General features: G+C 36.0%; 2 protein-coding genes across 2 annotated transcripts; one reads left to right on the top strand and one right to left on the bottom strand.

Annotated features, from left to right (window-relative positions):
- Positions 1 to 265: 265 nt before the first annotated feature.
- fand (Pre-mRNA-splicing factor SYF1 fand) lies at positions 266 to 23242 on the bottom strand. Its single transcript, XM_019052314.2, has 17 exons — positions 23041 to 23242; positions 21378 to 21526; positions 20730 to 20853; positions 18990 to 19187; positions 17657 to 17841; positions 17036 to 17150; positions 16053 to 16200; positions 14654 to 14805; positions 14096 to 14316; positions 13366 to 13528; positions 12128 to 12241; positions 8236 to 8398; positions 7414 to 7523; positions 6804 to 7007; positions 2814 to 2930; positions 1317 to 1647; positions 266 to 551 (listed from the first exon to the last, which is right to left on the bottom strand). The coding sequence occupies exons 1-17, from the start codon at positions 23062 to 23064 to the stop codon at positions 475 to 477; spliced, it is 2595 nt and encodes an 864-aa protein (XP_018907859.2). The 5' UTR covers positions 23065 to 23242; the 3' UTR covers positions 266 to 474.
- Positions 8720 to 11774, top strand: LOC109041429 (E3 SUMO-protein ligase ZBED1). Its single transcript, XM_072299038.1, has 3 exons — positions 8720 to 9265; positions 9786 to 10319; positions 11722 to 11774. The coding sequence occupies exons 1-3, from the start codon at positions 9055 to 9057 to the stop codon at positions 11772 to 11774; spliced, it is 798 nt and encodes a 265-aa protein (XP_072155139.1). The 5' UTR covers positions 8720 to 9054.
- Positions 23243 to 23398: the final 156 nt, after the last annotated feature.

The following is a 23398-nucleotide window of genomic DNA, read 5'->3' as shown; positions in this document are numbered from 1 at the left end:
TGCTCTATTAGAAGATACTAAAAGTGACCTTAATTTTTAAGAAATGTCACTATGAAAAAACACTTATGTGCATAGGGAAACTAACAGCACATACGTTGTTTTTAAACCGAGCCAGAACTCATAGTTCCAAATTGCAAAATGCAGCCCAGTTGTCCTTTGTAATTTATTTCAGATCAAATTCTTCATGGCTTCTTTGGTCTTGGTCTGAATGATGGACTATTTATAGGTTGAGAGGATAAAGGGGGAAAAAACCTCCGCATTTAAGTTTTTGTAAAAATAATGTCAAAATTTAATTTTTTACTTTCCTAGATATGGGACCCTAATATTTACAATATATTACACAATCTGAGCTAAAGTACAAGAGGAGATTTAAACACATCTTAATTGAGTCTGAAGACAATATTTAAGAGATCTTTAGACTAAGAAAGAAATATTCACAAATTCTTTCAATCATCAATTATTAATTATGTTTTCTTAGTTTCCAATCTGTCCGCCTTTTCCCAGGCTGCCAAAAACTTCTGAAGGAATATTCTTCTTTTCAATGGGGAGTTCTGAAAAAAGAAAAAGACATTAAAATTTTAAACAAGGAAAAAAGTCTAGTGAGAGATCCACAAGGATTTATGATTGAGAAAATTCTATTTTTACGTTTCTAAATACATAGTTGTTACACTTAAACCAGGGACGAATAGACTTCCGTAAGAGCCAATGTAAAAACCTGTGAGCAGCACAATCTTCTGTAGGATTTTTGCAAGTAATTTATGTCAGACATGTTAAAAAAAAATCATGATATGACGAATATCTACCTTAAATTTGTATTACCCCATGTGTGAACGGCATCGAAAATGCATTGAAATGAATCAATGTAATGCATTGAAAATGGAAAAGGGCTCAGAAAAGTTGAAACTATTTTCATTTTTTAATGGTTCAGCCACTAAACATTTTATTTATCAATTGTTGGCTTAACCTTACTCTAGAAACAAATGATGGATGAGTTGGGGTTGGGGAGGGTGGGATCTTCTGATTGTACAAGGATCTTACACGAGGTTGTGCTGCGATCTACTGTAATACCAGTAACTTATCCTACAGAACTTGTCCTTACCTGAACCTTGGGTTGGTCTGTTTTTTTAAAATACCAAAACTTTAGTTCCTTCATTGAACATAACAAAAATTTGAATCCACCTTCCAAGAAGTATTTCATAATAAAAAGTTGCAATTTATTTGAGCAGCCTGCTTAGCCCCAGTGCAACACATCTGGACACAAAAACAGCATGAAAACGGCAAGGAAATAAAATTTATTATTCAATCCTGTTCATTACCTTCCTCCTCCTCTTCATTTTCATCTGAATTATCATCATCAATATCGTCATCCCTATCAATATTCTCCATCTCTTTCTCTTCTTCCTCATCCTCCTCGTCTGAGTAATCATCGTCCAGCTTGATCTCTTCAGGGTTGACAATCCTGTCTTCCCCTGCGCCTTGAGTTTCTCCACGTACAAACAGGATGTTGCCTCCTTTCGGCTGCGGTGGTTCTGCCGCTGCGTTTGCTTCCAGCAGGCGCATCCCGTCTTTTATGCCAGGAGTCAAGTCAGCCACGGTGCCAGTGGCAGCAGTATTTGCAGACAGCATCTGAGCTGACATCATGTTCACCTGAAATCAATGAATTTAAAAATGATTAAATTATATCAAAAATGTAACACAGACGAGGAAACAGTAGATTATTTGGATGAAACTATCAAACAGACAGACAAAGCATTGTAAATGCATCCAATTTGAGGTTTTTGAAAATAGGCCCATATGCAAGAATTTGGCACTGGTGACCAATATTTGCTAGGGATGCAAACCAATTTGGAGGGACAGAAAAAAATCTCAAACTGGGACATTGATGCTGAATATTGAAACGCTACTTAGAAAAAAATTTTGCAGAAATTTTTGCCAGAAAAAAAGCTTAGAAGTGTCAAACCAGACTGACGTTTTGATGATTTAAAATTAAAAATAAAATCAAACGTTATACATCTGAGAGAAAGCTGTTTAGTCTTTACAGTTAAGTACCTACACCGATTGCAACTTATTCTTGGGGACAGATAATACCATTTTCCTTCAGAAATTCTATTTTTTTTTATGAAATTTGACAAAATTACTCTCATGAACAAATGTCCTCCGTAAAATAAGATTCTTATTCCTGTACAAAGACTTGCAAAAAGCACGGAGTCACTTCATTATAGGAAAAGTACATACCTCTTAGAAAGTTGCGCCCTAATCTAATATTCTCTTCTAAATCTTTGTCATTTTGATAAAGCAATCAAAATCATTAGAAAAATTATACAAGTAATGGAAAAATAAGGATGGTAAGATTGTACATGAACTATACAGTTAAGAGTGAATCATACTTTGATCAGACTTCCTTTGACCAAATTATCTCTCGTTCGGCCAAATACAAGACCAAAATCGTTTGCATGTATTGTAAATTTATTTTTTTGAAAATTTTCCTCGGTTTGCATGTACAGATATTTAACGATAAAGTTTGGATAACATTGGAATCTTCTTTCTATACTGGTTTTTACCCTAAAATTTTTACCACCCTTCTTGAATCAAGTTTCATACTGTCTACGCATTTTACAAAAAAAACAAAAGTTTTTTTGAATAATATATCGAAAATCACGCTGTAAAGAACCCATCACATGTATATGTCCTAAGAGATAAAGATACTTCCCATCTGAAAGATTGACTCCCAAGATGAGCAAAACTTTTACTATTTTACAGTGTTCTTTAGAAGTAAGAAGCAGCAGTAGTTCTGAAAAAAGTGTCAATCATACCTGAGTATTGTAAGTGGCTTGGACACTGCGTTTAATACGCAGCATTTCTCTCAAAGTATCTTCGTTGCCATGGCGGACCTCAAATTCTTTCCACGTCTGCCAGAATGTACTTGTCACCTGAAAATTAAAAAAGCAATATATTACATCTGATCTGCCTCAACCACATACAAAATGCAAAATGCAAAATGCGATAATGACTGTCCTAATTTAATTTTCCATCTAAGACGCAAAATGAAGTTATTGATATCAAAGCATTGATAAAAGTTCTATAAACGTTTTGAGATAAAAAATGCCCCAAAGTCTCAAACTAATGCAAATTAATGAATTAAAAAAAAATTTAGAGGAAGAATTGAAAATTTATCCACCTAAGAATGACATGTATAATCCAAAGGATTGTCCTCCATAAAAACGGGCCGACCCCACTTGGACCGTTTTTCCACCTGACTCCTCAACTGCGCATGGTTCAAGATGTAGTTTTTGCATAGTTAATCAAATATGCACAGCCAAAGCCAATTATGAAAAAGATTGTTCTAAAAAAACGCGACAAATTCTTGAATCAAAAAGATAATGAAGATACAGAATTCATTCTCAATTTTAAAAAAAAACACTCACACTCTATTTAAGAAAAATAAAGAGTGATCAAAAACTTCTGCACCACCTGTGTAACACCTAGGGTAGGGTGTGCCTTATTTTTGAGTTTTGCGAAAATCAAGTTGGTCAACCCCTAAAAAGTTTCTATGTAGTCTCTAAATGAACCCCCTAAAAGGAAAAAATTTTAAAAAAATTTTAACCCGTGCCTCAAAGGGCCTAAAGGGCCTAAACCCAAAATTCAAAAATTTTGGCAAGCGACACATCAATTCTGAAGGAAAATGGCAAGTTACGGCCCTTTTAGGGCAGAAATTTCGTCCGTTTTGCCGTATCTTGAAGCGTAAGGTCACAAACGGCCCAATGACGACGTGAGGCTATGGGCTGGCGGGGCGCGCCGCGGCCGGCCCGCCGCTGAGCGTGCGCGCGCGGCAGGGTTGCGCATCGCCGCTTTACACCGGCGTAGAGGAACGAACGGTGGGGTAGGAGGGGGATATCCGGTGGAAGAGCATCCACATTTTCTATCCATAATGAAAATGCATTATACTTTTTCAATATAGATGAGGAAATATGAGCCATACAAGGAAGTGATGAAAAGAGTGACAAATACATATATAGTTTGTACGGTTAGGAGTGTAAGTGGGGAAAATTTGCCGTAACTACAGAACAGCCCTGAAAATCTCCGGGAAATAAAAGCTGCTATTGATGAGAGGTTTGCATGAGAGGTTTAATTAAGGACTAATTAAAAAGATAGGTGCGATGTTGTCGAATCGTAAGCCCTTTACGCGATCAAAAGCGATTAGTGTAAATTTAATTGGAAAAGTTTAAGAAAAATTTGATGAAAGAAAATTGCCCCAAATTCGGGAAGTGCTTAAAGTGTTTTTCTATTATGTGAAGTTTTCGCACATTAATGTCAATGGCGGTGCGTCGAAAACCTCTGATCTTGTAATTCCAATATGGAATGAAAAATGTAGAATCCCTGTGATACATCCATGTTTTTAAAAATGTTTACATTTTTATGAGGAGTGGAGGCGCGTATCAAAAAATGCTAGCCGTCGATCGCTGGTTCAAGAGAATTTGGAGACTGATTTTACGGCAAAAATCGACGTGTTATTCGACATTGCTTTATGCAATACTCTAGATATCATGGAAAATGAAGAGGATAAAGCATTTTTAATTCTTCAGAAAAAACCTGAATGAGAATGCATAATATCCACAGTGAAGGATACTATCCTTGCAGCAGAGGTGAGGAGAGCAGACAAGAAGAAAGCTCGCGCCCAGGAGAGAGTTTCTCGACAGAAAAATTTGATGAAAGAAAATTGCCTCAAATTCGGGAAGTGCTTAAAGTGTTTTTCTATTATGTGAAGTGTTCGCACACGAATGTCAATGGCAGTAATTCCAATATGGAATGAAAAATGTAGAATCCCTGTGATACATAGTGTCTATGTTTACCCTCCTTTTCATTAGTGCATTTAACGTGACATCAATTAGAAAGTTTAATTCGAGAGGTTCAATATGGCTTACCCACTTACATTTTCTGGTACTGAACCCCCCCCCCCCCCCCCGCCACAGTTACTTGCTATAATCAAAAATGTAATATTAGTTTCTCGAAACAATATGATTTAATTTGGGGTTTGAACCCCACTCTTTATAACCGTGGGCAATGCCCTTGGCCACTCGGCTACTAAGGAAGATTTGAGTAATTGAGGCTAATGTGTCATTATTTTAGCCCCGTGGGTAAGGCCAGGCAATCAACATCAGCTGTAAGTTGGCGAAGCCAGATTGAACCGATTGAATAAAACTTTCTAATTGATGCCGCGTCAAATACACCAATGAAAAGGAGGGTAAACAAAGTCTTATTGATGTATCAAACCTTCAGTGATTTCATATGAAATGAAAAAACTTATTTTCTTCCGTTTGGCGGGACTCATAAGCGAGCGTGAATTTTTCCTGTCGAGAAACTCTCTCCTGGGCGCGAGCTTTCTTCTTGTCTGCTCTCCTCACCTCTGCTGCAAGGATAGTATCCTTCACTGTGGATATTATGCATTCTCATTCAGGTTTTTTCTGAAGAATTAAAAATGCTTTATCCTCTTCATTTTCCATGATATCTAGAGTATTGCATAAAGCAATGTCGAATAACACGTCGATTTTTGCCGTAAAATCAGTCTCCAAATTCTCTTGAACCAGCGATCGACGGCTAGCATTTTTTGATACGCGCCTCCACTCCTCATAAAAATGTAAACATTTTTAAAAACATGGATGTATCACAGGGATTCTACATTTTTCATTCCATATTGGAATTACAAGATCAGAGGTTTTCGACGCACCGCCATTGACATTAATGTGCGAAAACTTCACATAATAGAAAAACACTTTAAGCACTTCCCGAATTTGGGGCAATTTTCTTTCATCAAATTTTTCTTAAACTTTTCCAATTAAATTTACACTAATCGCTTTTGATCGCGTAAAGGGCTTACGATTCGACAACATCGCACCTATCTTTTTAATTAGTCCTTAATTAAACCTCTCATGCAAACCTCTCATCAATAGCAGCTTTTATTTCCCGGAGATTTTCAGGGCTGTTCTGTAGTTACGGCAAATTTTCCCCACTTACACTCCTAACCGTACAAACTATATATGTATTTGTCACTCTTTTCATCACTTCCTTGTATGGCTCATATTTCCTCATCTATATTGAAAAAGTATAATGCATTTTCATTATGGATAGAAAATGTGGATGCTCTTCCACCGGATATCCCCCTCCTACCCCACCGTTCGTTCCTCTACGCCGGTGTAAAGCGGCGATGCGCAACCCTGCCGCGCGCGCACGCTCAGCGGCGGGCCGGCCGCGGCGCGCCCCGCCAGCCCATAGCCTCACGTCGTCATTGGGCCGTTTGTGACCTTACGCTTCAAGATACGGCAAAACGGACGAAATTTCTGCCCTAAAAGGGCCGTAACTTGCCATTTTCCTTCAGAATTGATGTGTCGTTTGCCAAAATTTTTGAATTTTGGGTTTAGGCCCTTTAGGCCCTTTGAGGCACGGGTTAAAATTTTTTTAAAATTTTTTCCTTTTAGAAGGTTCATTTAGAGACTACATAGAAACTTTTTAGGGGTTGACCAACTTGATTTTCGCAAAACTCAAAAATAAGGCACACCCTAACCTAGGGTTCTTGCCCTTTATCAGGGTGGTCCCTCTAGAATGTTGGAGGTTTTCGAGAGTCGTTTCCTCTGACCTAAGAGCAGTAACAAAATTTCGAGTCTGTATCTCAATTCGTTCAATAGTTATGGGGGTTATGCCTGGTGCTGGTGGTGAGGAACTTTTGTATCACCCTGTGTACGCAGACACAAACAAGCCAATATTTTAAGATGATACAAAATGTAAATTATATTAAACAGTAATCTTACTCTTGGATCACAGATTTGGCTGCAATGAGCATAAATTGATCTTGCTCTGTCTATTTCTCCTAATTTGGTTTCCATCTCTGCGAATCTTAAGCACATTTCTCGAGCGTTTTCATCGGTGAGGACTTCAATGGCTTTCTCATAAATTTGTCTCGTTTTGGGAACGCCATATATTTCTGCTGCTTTCTTTAAGTATATGTTGAAAAGCTGTATAAAAAATGGAAGAATCAATTAAAATCAATAGAATAACTGAGAAAATTGCACCTCAGTGAACAGACAATGAACTAAAAAAGTAGAAAAATTTAATCTTCAGTATAGGAGCAAAACTAAAGTGGAACACTATGGAAATGACTATATCAAAATGTATTCTTGAAGAATCTTGTCAGAATCAGGATTTCAATATTGTTATTGAAATTTCAGAATAAAATTGATGTAATTGATATCAAGAACATTATTGTGGAATCACTGCAGATTGACCTGATATTGCATAATTATATGTACTTTTATCTAAACTGCGCATTTTTGATTTGGATAAAAATTAAGTAAAGATCTGCAGCTTATAAAGTTACATGCAAAAAAAAGATAAAAATAAATGTTGGTTAATTACACTGACCTCAAATTGCTCTTCAGGCAAAACTGCCGTTACTGCTCGGTCATAAACAGCCATTGCGTGCCGGGCCAAACCATGTTCCTCTTCAAGTTTAGCATACAGTAAATACAGTGCTGAAATAGAAAAATTAGCTCAGTAAAATAAAAAATAGAGAAATGATTGATGAACTTTTTGTCCGTTTTTCACCGTAAATTTAATCTAAATTCATGATAGTTACTGATGCAGAAGAAAATATTAAATTTAAACCTGAAGGAGATAAAAACAGGTAACCAAAATTTGTTCATGACCCATCAAGCTTGGTAGCAGAGAGAGGTCTTTTCAACAAAACTTTCTATCAACAAAACCCATTTGTATTAAAAGTATGAGATAGAAACTCTTTTCGGTTACCTATAATTTACTGTGTGTATTCCAGAGACACTACTGTTTAGTTTGAAACAATGGAGAAATTCAGCTTGAATTGAATCGATTATTTTTTTTACTATGCCATCTCCTTGGCAGTGCCGCAAAAATTTGGCAACACTTTCTTTATGTTCTGAAAAAATCTAACGATAGGCTTGAAAGCCATTTTTTGCGGTAAAATTATCACATTGCCTTCTTATCTTGCTTGCTTACTAGCAAAGTGAAAGCGCTTATTTCAGATTTTCAGCAAATAAATGAATGAACTGCACAATCTCAGCAGCATGGCATTGGAAAGTGGACGACACATTTTGAAAATTATCAATTCAATTATTCATGGTTCTTGATACTACAAATAAGCTTCAACGTAATCAGAACATACTAAAATAACTAAATCGGAAAGTATACACTGGTTATCTCTAAACTTACGCTTTGCAAACTTTTGAGGGCAACTTTCAAGGCATTGCTCAAAGAGATCTCTCGCTCGTTCCAACTTTTTACCACCGTACCGCTTCAGGAATTTGGTAAGGTACGTGTTCCAGATATCGTAAACATTTGGCCATTTAAACAATGTGATACCCTTCTCATAGGCCTAAATGAAACAAACAAAAATTTCAGCATTTGAGTTAGACAAAAAAAATTTTGAAAGCCTCCAGAAACTAAAAATATTTTTTAAATGCGCTTAGATTCAGACTGAATCACACTAAAACCATTAAAAAAATTAGAATTAGAATAATTATTTGGAGTGAATATAAAATTGTATTGACTAATTTTATGCTAGGAAAAGAAATTACATATTTAGTGAGTCCTCAGAACATAAGAGTGCTTTCAATCCATCTAATCAAATAAAATTTTATGTCCTAGACTAATACAATAGTGTGAGCTGTGGGCTGAGATGAAACTATCTGGTGAAAAGTAGGGGTCCGCGAAGCTTCGCATTGCTTCGCATTTTGCGAAGCGAAGCGAAGCTTCGCTTCGCTTCGCAAAACGGAGCGCGAGGTCGGGAAAAGCGAAGCGAAGCGAAAATTTCGCGGTAATTCAAATTTTCGCGCGCTTTCGCAATTGATGCCGAATGCCGATGATTGATGGATACCGTGAGCCGGTTCTTTGCGCATGCGCTTGCGGCCGTCCCGCATTATTTACGTTATTTAGCGCCGTCTCTCGTCTCCTAACCTCAATTCCATCATATTTTTCCTTATCACAAACGCGGAGTGCAGTTATTTAAAGTTTGAAGTTTCCGAATCAGTAATGGCAATGGATGATGACCACATTGATCTCACAGAACATGAGGAAAGCGACACAACTGAAAAGGAGGTAAACAAAGCTAGTAACACTGACGTTCAGATAGATGTGTCTAAAAGGCCATTATTCAAACATTATGTATCAATCAAAGCAAAAGACCGAAAGGACCAAACAGCCAAGTGCATTTATTGTAATCTCATCTTTAAAACACCATTTGGTAAGTACCTCTCATAATTTCTTGCTGATTCAAATTCATTGCTGGAGCTATCTGCTTCTTCTTGCCATCACATAAAATCTATAATACACAAATACAATCATGGCTGGAATTATGCTCTTTATTTCTGCCATCCCTATTTATTTCCTCCAGTTTGGCAGACAAGCAATTGATTTTTCTTTCTCTCTGATGTTTGAAACTTTGTTGTCCAAAGTATTAAACTATGTGCTTGAAATTACATCGAAAGAAGAAAGGGAAAAGTTGTAAACCTGTGGAGCAGAGTAACAATTTATAATGTCAATTCTTTCGTTCCATTTCATTTTCCATGGTCATCTGCATGGCCAATGTTACTCGCTCTTGAATCTCATCTGATCCTGTTGCCTACAGAATAGAATGTAATGAACCAGTCAAACTCTGTGGAAGTTCACGGTAAAGCTGTACCTATTTTTATAAATAATTTAGAAGCTGCATACTGATTGATCATTGGTTTACATTTTCAATTTTTCTCTTCCTCTGATTTCAGGTACAACCAAAACTTTATCAGACCATCTGAAACGGAAGCACGATGAAGCATTCAAGACCTATAACGCGGACAAAGAGCGGCTTGAACTTGAAAAGAAAAAGCGTAAGGAGGAATCATGTGGAGCTGCCCACCCCTTGATTACAACGGTTCTTAAAAAAAAGAAAATTCAGTGGTCTTCCAAGCATCCCAAAGCCCAAGCCCTTACAAAGAAGACGGCGCAGTGGCTTGTGAAAGGTTTCCACCCATACACAGACGTTGAACAACCAGAGTTCCTTGAACTAATAGAAATGACAGAACCTAACTACCATGTGCCATCAGCGGACAATTTCGCATCGGTAATTATTCCAGAACTTTATAATGAAAAAAAAGCAGAGTTAAAGAAAACCATTGACGAGGATAAAGATTCCATGTCTTCATTTTCATTCACTACTGATGGTTGGACATCAAAAGCTGGGGACTCCTATTTAGGTGTTACTGGCCACTACCTTGATGATGACTTTTATTTTAAAAATATGTGTTCAAATACGTTTCAACGTACATTTTACAACAAAAAAATGCTACTTTAACCACTATTGTAAGCTACTTTAACCACAGGGGTGGTTAAAGTAGCATTTTTATGTTTTAAAATCTACATTGAAACATGGCAGTCACTTTTTTTAGCAATTGAATTGTTAAATCAGCAATTTAATTTTTTCCGTGAAGTTTTAGTGATTGATTCTTGCCTGATTAAGAGTTACTGCGTTTGATGTTAGAGAAGATATGACCATGGGCATTATGTGATACTAGTCAAATACAAAATTCAAATAATTTACCTCCAGAAAGAAACAGTTTTCAAAAAACCTAAGGATGAATTTTTAAACTAACAAAATTTAATTATTATTAATTATTAATAAAGCTACCCCATAAATGAATTAAGTACTGTTAATAGTTAAATTAGAATGCAAATTGTAAACGCTAACTACTTAATCAGTGCAGAAATGTACTTCAGTGCAATTTCCGTTGCCTATTTTGAATCTCTTGTGCTTCCAAAGCAGCTTCCGAAGCAGGGTTGTGATTTTGGAAATTGATTCTCTTTTGTTTTTTTTTTTATCTTGATTTTTGAATAGTATGTAATTCAAATTTTTTCACAATTTGTTTTGTTTTCTTTCTGATTTTTTTCTACCTTGTTTAAACTTTTCCTTTTTTTATTTTCATATAATACTTTGTAATCCTATTTTTTATGGTTGTTCGGGTTGTTCCTGAAATCTCCCTCCGATCAGCCACCCGTTTTTGCAACAACCTTTTTCACACTTTGTTATTTACAACTTATTCTAAGTCCTTAGTGTGTTAGTTTGTTTTTCTTGGAGGAAATTTTTTTCTTTGTTCCTTCCAGAAGTTTTTTCCATCTGTTTTCAATATTTCAATTTTTATTAGCTCATTTTTCTTATTATCCTTAAGAAATTGTAGATTTATTTTCTTTCCTCTCAGACGTTCTGTGTTCTTTTATATAAGACTGCGTTCCTACCATGTCACTTAGTGAATGACACTCACTGACTTAAGTAAATCGTTTTTTCATAACATTTGTAACAAATGTTTATCTTATTTGTTCCTACGTCTTATGAGACTTTTTTACTTTGTGTTCTTGTTCTTGAATTGAATATAAATAATAAAATTTCTTAAGAAGTTTAAATCAATGGTTTTTAAATTATATTTACCACAATTTTTTAGGTATTTCTTTGTTTTACATTAAATTAGATAAAAAAAATTAAAAGGAAACTAAAAATAAAAAGTAAAAACAGTTTTTATTTTTTATCATTCCGTGATCATTAAAGCAAAACCGATGACAAATTTAAAAAAAAAAATCTTAGATCTGCTGGCATCTCAATAAAAATTCATTCTTAAAATTTAAGGGAAGAGGGGGCAAATTTAATGAATGTATTTTTCACGTATTTCCCAGTGTTCAATGAAATTTACCACTGCCGCACGCTGAGTCGCGGCTCGCTGGAGTAACCGCTACGAAATTCCGCGGGTTGCATCCAGCGTATTTGAAGGGGTTTTTTTGTCCGCTTCGCTTCGCATTGCTTCGCAAATTGCGAAGCGAAGCGAAGCTTCGCTTCGCTTCGCTTCGCCTTTGAAAATCGCCGCTTCGCGGACCCCTAGTGAAAAGCAAAACTCCTGAGAAGGAAACTTGCAGCTCTCAGATGCCGCAGACTCTCAAACAGCCTGAGATTTTTTCTTGATTTGCTTTTTCACTCTTGCATCATGATTGAATAATTTTGAGTGAGAGACATTGGGAGAATTACACACATTAGCAAGAACTGAAGAAACTTAAGTAAGTAAAAATGGTGGAGTGATAACATTACCTTGAAAGCCTCTTCATAGTAATTATGTTCTTCAAGAAAAACACCATAGTTGATGATGATCTGAGGTGTTGCAATCTTCAGATCAATTATTCTATCGTAGACAGATTTGCAAGACTGAAAAAGATTAAGGAAAAGAGTGAGGATTGAAAGTAATAGTTAAACTGGATAAATAAATACTATTCACCTACTAGACAATGACTCACCGTGATTCCCCCCATCTCCTCTTGTTATTTTACCTGACAATAGCTATAGACTGATTGGTGGCTGCATGATTCGATATTTTGTTATTAAATTGTGCTGCCCTTGAGGCAAAGCGATCCATATCAAAAGAGTCCTTTTGATTCTGTGTCGAACCATCAAATGTAACAAATATCGAATGACAAAGTCACTACATCAGTCTATTGAGGAACTATGTGCTTCCTTCATTTCAAAGTTTTTGAAAATTCTTCATCAGACACTTCGGAATGCTAAACCACATTCTGATTTAAATTCAGAACATAAAATAAATTAAGAATAATGGAATTACCAGCAATCAGAACGTAGATTGGTTTAGTGCCTACGTCATTCTTGTCAGACTCAATGCATTGATGTTCAATAGAAAGATGAGTGAAACAAAGGTATTCTCTTCTCCTATTTAAGCACCTAAAATCAATGAATTGCTCAGTTTCCTTGACCCTATTTCAGTTTTAGTACAAAGTTTGAAATAGAATGCTAATTCTATCATATTTGATTTTTACTGGTCTGCTTGCCAAACAGCATTGCTGCTTAAAGCGAATTTACCCGTGGATGGTAGAGCATACTATCTCTTGGTTAAAACTTCAAACATCCAATCCCCCACAATACCTTTGAACATGAAGTGACTTTGCAGCATTTGTATATGTATAAGCCGCTTTTATGGGGCGCTAGGGCGCTCTGCGACGCCTACTCTCCACAGGCATTTTCTCCTTGCAGCATTTTATTATGAAAAAAAACTTAGAAGAGATTATACCTTGGGTTTCTTCCCGATAGAAATGCTTTCAACTTTAAATTAAAGGCGATTGAACGTGGAGACAGAACAAAACAGGGAAATATTCTGTGAATAACTGGTCTCGGAAAATTAGAATAGCACTTAAGAGTTAATGCCCTCATGCGGCAGTCTAGAAAGAGGATGATAGGATTCCGATTAAGATGCAATTGTTAACATAGTGCTTTTTTTTACATCAGCATTTTTTTTCCCCCAAATTCTATGATATTCTTACCTTGAAGGTCCCGAAACTTTCCTCCAAATCTGCATACATTGACCACACTTTTAGTGATTTATAAAGTCGCTTTTGAACTGTTTCAGTCTCATCATGGTAAGCAACTTTATGCTCCGGCATTGCTATCGCTCTCTGCATCAATTTTACAGCCTCATCATAGTTTCTGAAAATATAAAACAGAGTGCATGGAGTGTTGTTCTTAGGCTGTTGAGCAAGGTAGAAAAGAGGTGAACAAAATAAGTACAAAACAGAGTGCTTACATTAGCTGACTCTCAATAATATTGAATGATAATTATGAAAGTGTAAGAAAAGCTCTTGGGTTGTTATCTGTGATAGAGTAGATTACTCTTGATCTATTACATTTTTTTCTGTTTTCACTTTCGTACAAACTGGCCATCTTGTCAGTTACAAAATGCATTACGGCGAAACTTACAAGTCAGCTAACTCGAGTTGTTGATCATAGAAGGTGACATAATGTTTCGGCATTATACACAGTATTCTCACTTCAGAGGGCAAAAACTCATTTAGGACACAATATCCTTCTTGAATTTATGCTGTTTGGCGCAACACAAGTCACGACCAATCAGAAAGCAACTCTGGATGTGGTTTGAGTCCAGTTGGACTTATCATTAGTACAGCACAGGTCCGATTTTAGGAGGGCCGGCACTTATGGTCACAGCTTGGAAAAAGAAGAAGTTGAATAAAAAAAAATGAAATTGATGCAACTTACTCGTGTTTGATCTCCATTTCACACCACTCGCACCAAACTGAAGCTAAATCATCAACTTTGGTGTAGGGCACTTGGGTTGCTTTCTCAAAGATAAGCCTTGCATCATCAACTTGACCGTTTTCATCATAAAATTTGGCAAATGAGACCCATAATGTGAACAATTTGCCAACAGCTAGCTTGGGATCAACAGTCTGAACAGCTTCTGTATATGTGTTGATGATCTGAAAGGAAAATTTTAGTGAAATTTTAATTGAAATGCCTTGAGAGGATGATTGAACAAACGCTACCATCCTTGGAAAAAGAAATCTTCGTTTTTAAAACTATGAATTTAAAATTATGGTATCAGTGCCAGTACTGATTCATTATTGATAATTAACAAATCTTACCATCCACATAGAAAGATATTTTAGATCTTCCTGTTAAAAAATTCCGAATTAAAGTGTAGGTAGAGGGGCTTGTAGGAGTGTTTTACAAATATTTTTGCACAAAAAAGGAAACTAGGCAACATTTAATGCAGTTACACTGATTCTGATTTAAATAGTTGTTGAATGTAAATACCTGATGAGGGTTGCCTTCGTACAATTTGACTCTTTTATGCCACTCGTGGACATTGTGAGGATTTTGACGAAGCAGCACAGAATTGAGGAGAAGAGGCCGCCTTTCGATAAGATATTCCAGCTGCGCCATTTTCAATTCAATTTCTACATTCTCTGAAATGATAAAAAAAAACAGGATAAGTACATTTTACTTCAATCCAGAAAGAATATAAAAGGATTTCAGCTAATGGGAAAGAACATATTTCAAATTGCCACCTTATCAGTGAGTTTTTCTTTGTTCCTAAAATAAGTTTATCTACATATTTTGAAAAATAATGGCAATTGGCCGTACAACATTACATTGACTGCATAGTCACAATGTTAAATTGATGAGGCATTATTGTTCGCACTTCAAAATTTTAATAATTTTTATGTGTACCAACTGTGAATTTTTGGCAATCAGATGGCTTTTAACTGTAGGACAAGTAATGTTTTTAGAAAAAGATCATATAAGTTACAGGTGTATTTCAGCAGGAAGATCTTTGCTATTCTTCGTTTCTTGACCCGACTAGATGACAAAACTAAGATGAAATGGAGCTGTGAGATAGGTTGATTCCCTCGTCGGCACCTGTTGAGCTTCATGTTTATTTGGCCAGATATAAGCTTAAAAAAGAGAGTTCCGTGGAAGCGGATAAAGAAATCGACCAATAAAATACCTCCACTTCACCTGCATCTCATCTTACCCGCTCAAAAACACAGAAATTCAGTAGTCAGCTCACTGTACAATACGATGAACACTAAAAATATCTTGATGCATTGATTTCAAGAGACTCCTGTAAAGAGAAAATACTTGATCTATTGGTATGTTGCCGTTTTATCTTTTTTCTCTTCTGAAAATCTAGAAAAAAATATTACAGCTGTCATTTTCTGACCATTTTGACCCCACAACTAACAGGATGTATAATGGTTTTCCGGATGAGGGAATGTATCTTGTCTACAATGTTCCAGTATTACTACACACAATTTATTTTCATAAGAGAACTATCACACAAATTAGTCTGAAAATTTCGGAGTCTTTTCTCAGAGGGGTAAAGAGAAATCACTAGAAATTTTAGAAAAATTCATGGGGAGGTTCTCTTACAAACAAATAAAATTCAAGTAAGAAATACTGAAACAATGTAATCAAGATAAGCTCCTTCCTGTGCAAGACAACGTAATGAGGCAAAAATGTAACAGAAACTTTTTTTGACATTCCTTTAATCGATTGTATTAATTTAAACGAAATGCTCCAAAACATGAAATACTGATCGAATAAAGAAAAGAGACAAATGAAGCTCTGCATTCTTGCACTTGCTGAGTGGGCAACCCGCATCTTGACAGCAAGGATGTGTACGTTTAACAAGAGTCCAAAAATTGAATACCTTCCTCTGTAGGTTCCTCCTTTTCTGAAATTTCTTCCATCCTTTTACTCAGAGTGAGTTCTTCAAAATGAGCATAAGCATCGAACACTTGTGTAAAATCACGGACTGTAAGCACAGTTTGAATTGCTTCTTCATAAATATCTCTTGCCTGAAAAAGGATGGTTACGGTAAATATCATAATAATTAGTCCAGACTGGGAGAACAGAGAACGGTATACATTATTATTTGAAAAAATCTCTGATGGCAGCACCTGGTGTGACATGAAACAAAGATTGCAAAGTTTTTAAACAATCTCTGCAAATTCAGATCAGCTTTCTCAGCACATGACTTGAAATAAATCCTGATGAAATGCGATGATGGAATGAGATGAAATTCGTTTACTGTGTTTTTAAAAGCAAGAGATGCGAATTATACATATTTCAGATACGTACATATTGACAAGACGTAGGTGTGATTGCTATATTCATGATTACAGTTACAAAAATGGATTAATTTTTTTCATTCTATAAGTGCTGAGACTAAACAGCAATTGGACGTATTTCTGTCAAACGGAACTAAGCGCCAATTTGAGTTCTTTTGGAGGCAATTAGAATGTCGAATAGCGCATTCTGTCAAACGGTACTAAGCGCCATAGAAAGGCATTGCGAGTATAGGACGGAATGAGCCCGATGCTCGATTCCGCTGCCAATCCAAGCCTCCCTCTCCCAATGGCGCTTGGTTCCGTTTGACAGAGATACGTCCAATTAGGCTATGCATCACCCTTAAACAACAAAAATGGTCCTATCCACAGGTTTCTTATCATTGATGAAGAAGAAAGAGAAAAAACTGAAGACTCATTTGATGGTTTGAAAGACTCCAACAAATTGTTAAAAAACATTGAAGTTTGCCTCCTAGGTATCCTAACCAAAGTTTTGAAGTATGGTAGCATTTTTGTAGGTAAAGAAAAAAGGTGTTTCGGATTAAATTAGGGTTACAAAACCTACTCGTTCAAAAAGACCACTGCGCACATAATAATCAGCCAACGAGTTCCATAGATGTCCTAATTGATCGGTGTATCGCCTTAGTCCTCCGCGGATGATTGCATCTACATTTAGAGATCTAAAACAATTGAAAATAACACTTGGAATTGAATAAAATTTGGATATTCTGATTTTGAAGCAGGAAAGAAATTATGGTAAAAGAAAGACTTGGCAAATAGAGAGCTGGATTAAATGCAAAGTAAATGGTGATCAGCGTTTTCAACTCATCATCTCTTCAACAACGATAGCCATAACTATTTATCAATAGTTATCCCCTTGTGCAATTTCACAGCAACTTATACATACATACAGCTCCTTATTCTCCCCATTGCACTCCTCACCTCATCGTCACAAATACGTAGAGTGACAGGCTGCATAACTCGCAGGATAACAGCTACAACTAAAGCGAATCACAAAAGAACCTCCAGACCATTTCGAAAATTATAAAGTGCTTGCACTTGTTTAGGGCATTTGAGACCTAATAGGGGCCCTCGTTCATCAAACTTACTTCCTTAATGAGGTAAACAAATTCCAGGGGAGGAATTTTACAGGAGAATCAATTTATTTGAAAGCTTGTTGCCATACCTGACTTTCTGGGGATTTTTCGACATCAGTTCACACAACTCATTCCACAATTGATGATTAGATTTACCATGTTTTGATACAAAATTTTCCTTATTTACTATTTCAGCCAGCTTGGTTGCTGCCTCATCTAAACTATCTATAGAGATTAGATAATCAATGTAGTCTTCAGTGTTTTCAGGACAAAGCTGTTGAAACAAATAATAATTTTAGGAACAAGCAAATGATTCTCAAAAAATTATGAAAATTAATCAGTTACGCTAGTCAAAAATCATGCTTTAATTATTTCATGTTATAGATCAGCAAAAAATAATAGAATCTACTCGAACACCAACTTTCAGGGCCCGATATTAACAGAGAAATTGCACTTAAAAAACTTGGCGTATGACATTATCTGCCAGTGGTGCATACAATGATTTCTTCCACCTTGATTTCATGCATGTTTTCAGTCCAACAACCAGTACAAATATGTGTTTAAGATGGATGCAAGGTGAAAGAAACCATGATGCGTACCACTGCGGTGGAAGACATTATACGTCATGTTTTTTGAAGGGCGATATCTCTGTTAATATTGTGCGTAGAAACTAGTGATTCTATGACCAGCCCAACTAACCCATTGTTAACATAACATGGTTTTCAAGTCTAAAAAACATTCAATATTTCATCAGATTCACATGGACAAAAGATTCCTTTCCATTTTCATATTGATTTTGAGTCAGATGCAAATCATGGGTTGACATGACACAATAAAAAAAAGTCTGTATGTTAAAGTTTGATTTAATCTTGGAATGTTGCTTCAGATATTGTTGACAAATCTGAACCAGTTTGGCAGACACATGTGTCAAAATAATTTTTTACTCTATATGTAGGGCGTTTGAAAATATATCTCCAGGCAGTGGGTACACTTGTGTCTGCAAGATTCCTCTGTCATGATTCATGGTCCATGCATCAATGCGCGACTGCACAGACCATAAACTTCAGCATAGGCTCTGCTCGAGCAAAAGTGTACCCGTAGCCAGATGAATATTTTCGGACGCCATCTAACCATTTGACTTCCTTGGCAATGCACATAGAAATGGGAGCTCAAAAAACGCAACTTTACGCTCATTTTCTAAGAGTTAAGAAATATCATTCAAGAAAATCCAGGAAAATTCTTGTGGACTGTGCATGCTTTTCACTTTTCAAAAATTCTCAAAATTAAGATTATTTGACAAGCTCATTGTTGCATTACTTTTGGAAAAATCTTGGGTATCTTAAATAGAAAAACAAAAACATATGACACAAAAGAGTGGCCAAATGATTGCACAAAATAAAAAACTTCAAAAAGGTATCATACCTTTAGATACCTCCTGAAAACCCGAAGTGCTGTTTCAGTTATGTTGTAGCTCTTAACGAACTCTAAATAAGGAGGCCAAATTCGATGGTGCTGAGTAATTGGTAACGCTCTCAAAGCTCGATCGAACACCCTCCTTGTCGTAGTAATTTGTTTCTGACTAATTAGAAATTCACAATAATCAAGCCAAATTCTAGGCATCTGAAAGGGAAAAGAAAACCATTAAGAAACGGATGAGTACAACATAAGAAAAAAAAAAAAAAAAAAAAAAAAAAATCTTATTCGATATCCTTGAAATAATTATCTGAAGAAAAAAGACGTTTTCTTGGAAACTGAAAATCACTATAAAGTTTTTACACAAAAGGAGGTATTCTTTAGTAACTTCTCCATATTTCTGAAAAACATTTGGATTTTTTTGGCTTCTTATGATAATTCAGACATCAAAAATCTGAGAGAATCAGTTAGAACCTGGGTTATTAGGTAATTGTGTTTCAATTTCTTTGAGACCTGTGGGTGTTATTAATTAATGTCATCAAACATTATCTTCTCTGATAAATATTGGGTTCTAACACAGTCCAAAAAATTACGATTCTCAGTAAAGCTACCTTAATAGAGGGAAAACTAATAAAATTTATACTTACAGAATTAAAAAAAAAAGCTATTTCGCGAGATAATTCAAAAGGCTAGTGAAAATAAATTTCATCCATGTATACCCTGTTAGTATTCATTTCAGAACTAGATTCTGAATTTTACTACAAAATTAAATTACTTTCGAACTAAAAGTATCATATCGTCACCTTCCCGGCAAAGTATCACAAGCGCCACTTTGCCAACTTTTCAAGAGACACAAAAAACTGAATTGCGACCGTAAAAGACGGATGTTTGGCTTGAAACTTGAAATATAGATCCAGCACACCTCCCTGCTTCGAATTTTAATAAAATTTCTTTAAAAAAACGGGTTTTTCTTTGAAAATTGGCGCTTGTGATATCGGCTTCTCGGGGCACTCTGAGAATCTATTGGCGCTTGTGATACGAAAGCCCATCAAATTTAACGGAGTTTTTTCCATATTTCTTCATTTTTAATCTAAAAAAAAATATTATTTTCGTATGTAAATGCATCTCATTAATTCAAAACTACCCATAACTCAACTTTAATAAAAATAGCGCTTGTGATACTTCGGCCGAAAAGTGACGAATCGCTCCAAGTCATTCCAAAAGTTGTTGATACTAATATCGAAAATCAATCTCAAAGATGAGCGATTATTCCCAACTTGGCGCTTGTGATACTTTTCTCTTACATGGCGCTTGTGATACGAAAGTTCGTCAACTTCAATGGAGTATTTTAAATATTTATTTATATTTAGTCTAAAAAAAAATATTATATTCGAAATAACGAGATGTAATTACATGCGAAAATAATTTAGTTTCAAGTCATTCCGAAGACTGCCGTGACAAAAATTGTAAAACAATCAGAAAGGTAGGCGGTTGCCGAACTTGGCGCTTGTGATACTTTTCTCCCAAATGGCGCTTGTGATACGAAAGTACATCAACTTTAATCGACTTTTATTCATATTTCTACATATTTGTTGTAAAAAAAATGATTATTTTCGTATGTAAATGCATCTCGTTATTTCGGAACTATTCATAACTCAATTTCGGTAAAAATGGCGCTTGTGATACTTTGCCGGGAAGGTGACGATATAATGTAAGAATACAGCAATGATAATGAAAGGAAAATTATACCTTATGCATAAATACAAGGGCTCTTTCAAAACAGTTATTGACATCCTTGAAGCCTGGATCTGTGATACAAAGTTTCCTCACTTGTTTTCTTCTTACTTTCAAGTAGCTGTACCATAATTTGTAGCTGTATCAAGAAGAAAAGGTAAAATCAAATTACTAATTAAAAGGAAATGTTTTGACACTTTCAGTGCATATGAAATATGTTTTGTCTCTGGTGAATTTCATGTGGCAAATCATAGGCTGCTGTAAAATTAGCAGAGATTACAAAAAAATCTAGGTGCAAAGTTGCTGAGATTTTAGTTGACTTTGCTAATCCCATCTTATACCAAAGACACAAGGGGCACAAAAACCCTTGCTAATGGAAAATACATTTTGGCATTTATGTGCATGTTAGAAAAAGCCATCATGAATACTAAAGTACAAGGATAGAAAATAGATATAATTAAAGGGCCATACTGCTAAGTGCTTGCTCGATAAGTTAATAACTCCGTCTAGAAAAGTTGACTGGTTAATCTGATCCTAATCTTTCAACTAGAGCAACAGAAAAGCATATGAACTCTTGAACGCTGCTTGTAAAACTTCAAGTAAAAAAAAAACTTCAAAATGTTTCTTCAGTTTAGCTTTCATTAGAAATGATACTTGACTTACCTCCCAGGCAGCTCTTTTAAAGCCCTTTCATAGATTATATTTATTGATGACTTAGGTCCTTCTTTCTTGTGGTCAATGTACCTCAACCAATGTTTTACTGAGTAAGGATTTCTAAGGATTTCCTCTTCATACTGTAAGTCTTCCTCATTCTGTAAAAATAGATAAAACATTATAAAGTCAGATTAGGCTATCGATCACATTTTTTTTCAAGACTCATGGTAGACTCAGAACATAATATAGGCTAAAACCAAGAAAATACTTTACGACAAATTTTCGTTTGCTGCGCATGGATTCCTGTGCTTATTTACACACTCACACACGTTCACTCTGCCAAAGCAGTTTCAACATATGAAAGCTACCTCCAGGTCTCGGGTTCTTCTAGACCTCTCTTAGACAAGCCATGTGTTCTATTAGGCTCTAAACTTCTGAATAATGGAGGATTAGATAAGTAACATGAGGAAGTTCGAATGAGTGTATCAAAATCAATTTTCTCGAGGAGAAATGATAAATAGCTCAAAGGCAAATGAGCCTGAGTACCATTTGCTTCAGGTAACTGAGCCAAGAAACAAAAATACTTTCATCAATTTTACTGGCCCTAGTCCTTCATGGATACAGCTATGGGTCTGTTCCAAACTTTTGCTAGAGCAAAAATAAGAGTTATTTCTATCAGTAAGTGTCTTAAAAATCACGATGAGCGCTTTGGCAATGTTTGAAATGCACTCCTAACTTCACAATTTGCGTAAGAAATTTGCCGTTTTTTGAGCTTCCCGCTTCAAAAATGATACTGCGACATAGGTGAACATTTTGTTAGAGGTGTCGTTCTATCCAACTCCTGTGCACTGGGATACTACACAATATTTAACATGGGCGGCACCAATCCGCCAACACACATGTGCCTGGACGAGATTCTAACCATTTGTTAACGAGCCATTGTGTTTACATATGATTTCTCCGCGTGGATGAAGATCTGTTTGGGTTGACCTAGCTTAAGCTACCGATTGCGTTCAGCGCGCAGAAGCGTCGGCTATATTGGGTGTTGAGTATTACTATTGCGAAAGGGTTAACAGTAACGACTCCTGTAACGAAATGTTCACCTGTGCTGTAGTATCGTTTTCAAAGCGGGAGGCTCAAAAAACTGCAAATTTCTTACGAGGATAGTGAAGTTAAAAGTACATTTCAAACTTGGCCGCTGCATTCGTCATGATTTTTGAGACATTTACGGATGGAGACAACTCTTATTTTACCTTCAGCGAAAGTTTGCAACAGGCGCATTCTCAGCTGAATCTGAGTTTAGTTTGGAAGCCACATGCTCCTTCGTAACAGTTCAAATTGGAGGGACAATCTCGACGGGCAGACCTACCTTTTGGTCTACTTGTGATTTGGTGGAGACCAATGAATTGGCATCCGGTCAACATTAAGCACCAGAACTAATGCTCAACAGAAACGGTCCGCATCGTCATATCATAAGTTTGATGCTTGCGTGTTACCACACGATAGAAAATTTTTGGAATAAATCATGCAAGATCCATCAACTTTTGATAAAAAATGATACTCCTTGGGAGCATCTTTGAGCAATGAAATGCAATGCTAACATGAGGACGTTGAATAACTGAAGCCGGAGAAAAAACGTTAGTATTGCAGCTTATAATACTTGTATACTTACGAAAAATATGTCCACTCTGTCCATTGTGGTGAAATTAAAACGGACAGTAGTCGACGCAGAATTTGAAAACACTATGAACAAGGCTCACAAAAACAACATTTTGATACAGAATAAAAAATTTGAAAGACGATTGGAATCGCTATCACAAAAATTAGTTGTTTTGTTTAGGGGTTATGTTGTCGTTGGGTTGTGAGGATTTTGAGGTTAACCGCTTTTTTTATGCGTCTTGATAAAAAAACATGATTGCAGGAACAGTTGCCGTACACAGAATTGAAGGCGAATTAAAATGTGCTAGAGAGAAATTTTACTGCAGCATTATAAAAATGTGCCGATTGCCATTTTTTTACCGCTGAAAAGT

This window comes from Bemisia tabaci, chromosome 4, assembly GCF_918797505.1.
Source record: "Bemisia tabaci chromosome 4, PGI_BMITA_v3".
Taxonomy (NCBI): Eukaryota; Metazoa; Arthropoda; class Insecta; order Hemiptera; family Aleyrodidae; genus Bemisia; species Bemisia tabaci.
Note: the sequence above shows the minus strand (reverse complement) of the source record. Positions and strands in the feature narration are given on the sequence as shown.

Coding starts and splice junctions, on each gene's coding strand:
- fand (XM_019052314.2), bottom strand. CDS start 23,064: ATGGACAGAGTGGACATATTTTTC. Junction 21,527..23,040: donor ACAGAGTGGACATATTTTTC/GTAAGTATACAA, acceptor CTATTTTTACAG/AATGAGGAAGACTTACAGTA. Junction 16,201..17,035: donor GCAGTGGTCTTTTTGAACGA/GTAGGTTTTGTA, acceptor ATCCTTTTTCAG/GCAAGAGATATTTATGAAGA.
- LOC109041429 (XM_072299038.1), top strand. CDS start 9,055: ATGGCAATGGATGATGACCACATTGATCTCACAGAACATGAGGAAAGC. Junction 9,266..9,785: donor CATCTTTAAAACACCATTTG/GTAAGTACCTCT, acceptor CTCTGATTTCAG/GTACAACCAAAACTTTATCA. Junction 10,320..11,721: donor GTGTTCAAATACGTTTCAAC/GTACATTTTACA, acceptor CGTATTTCCCAG/TGTTCAATGAAATTTACCAC.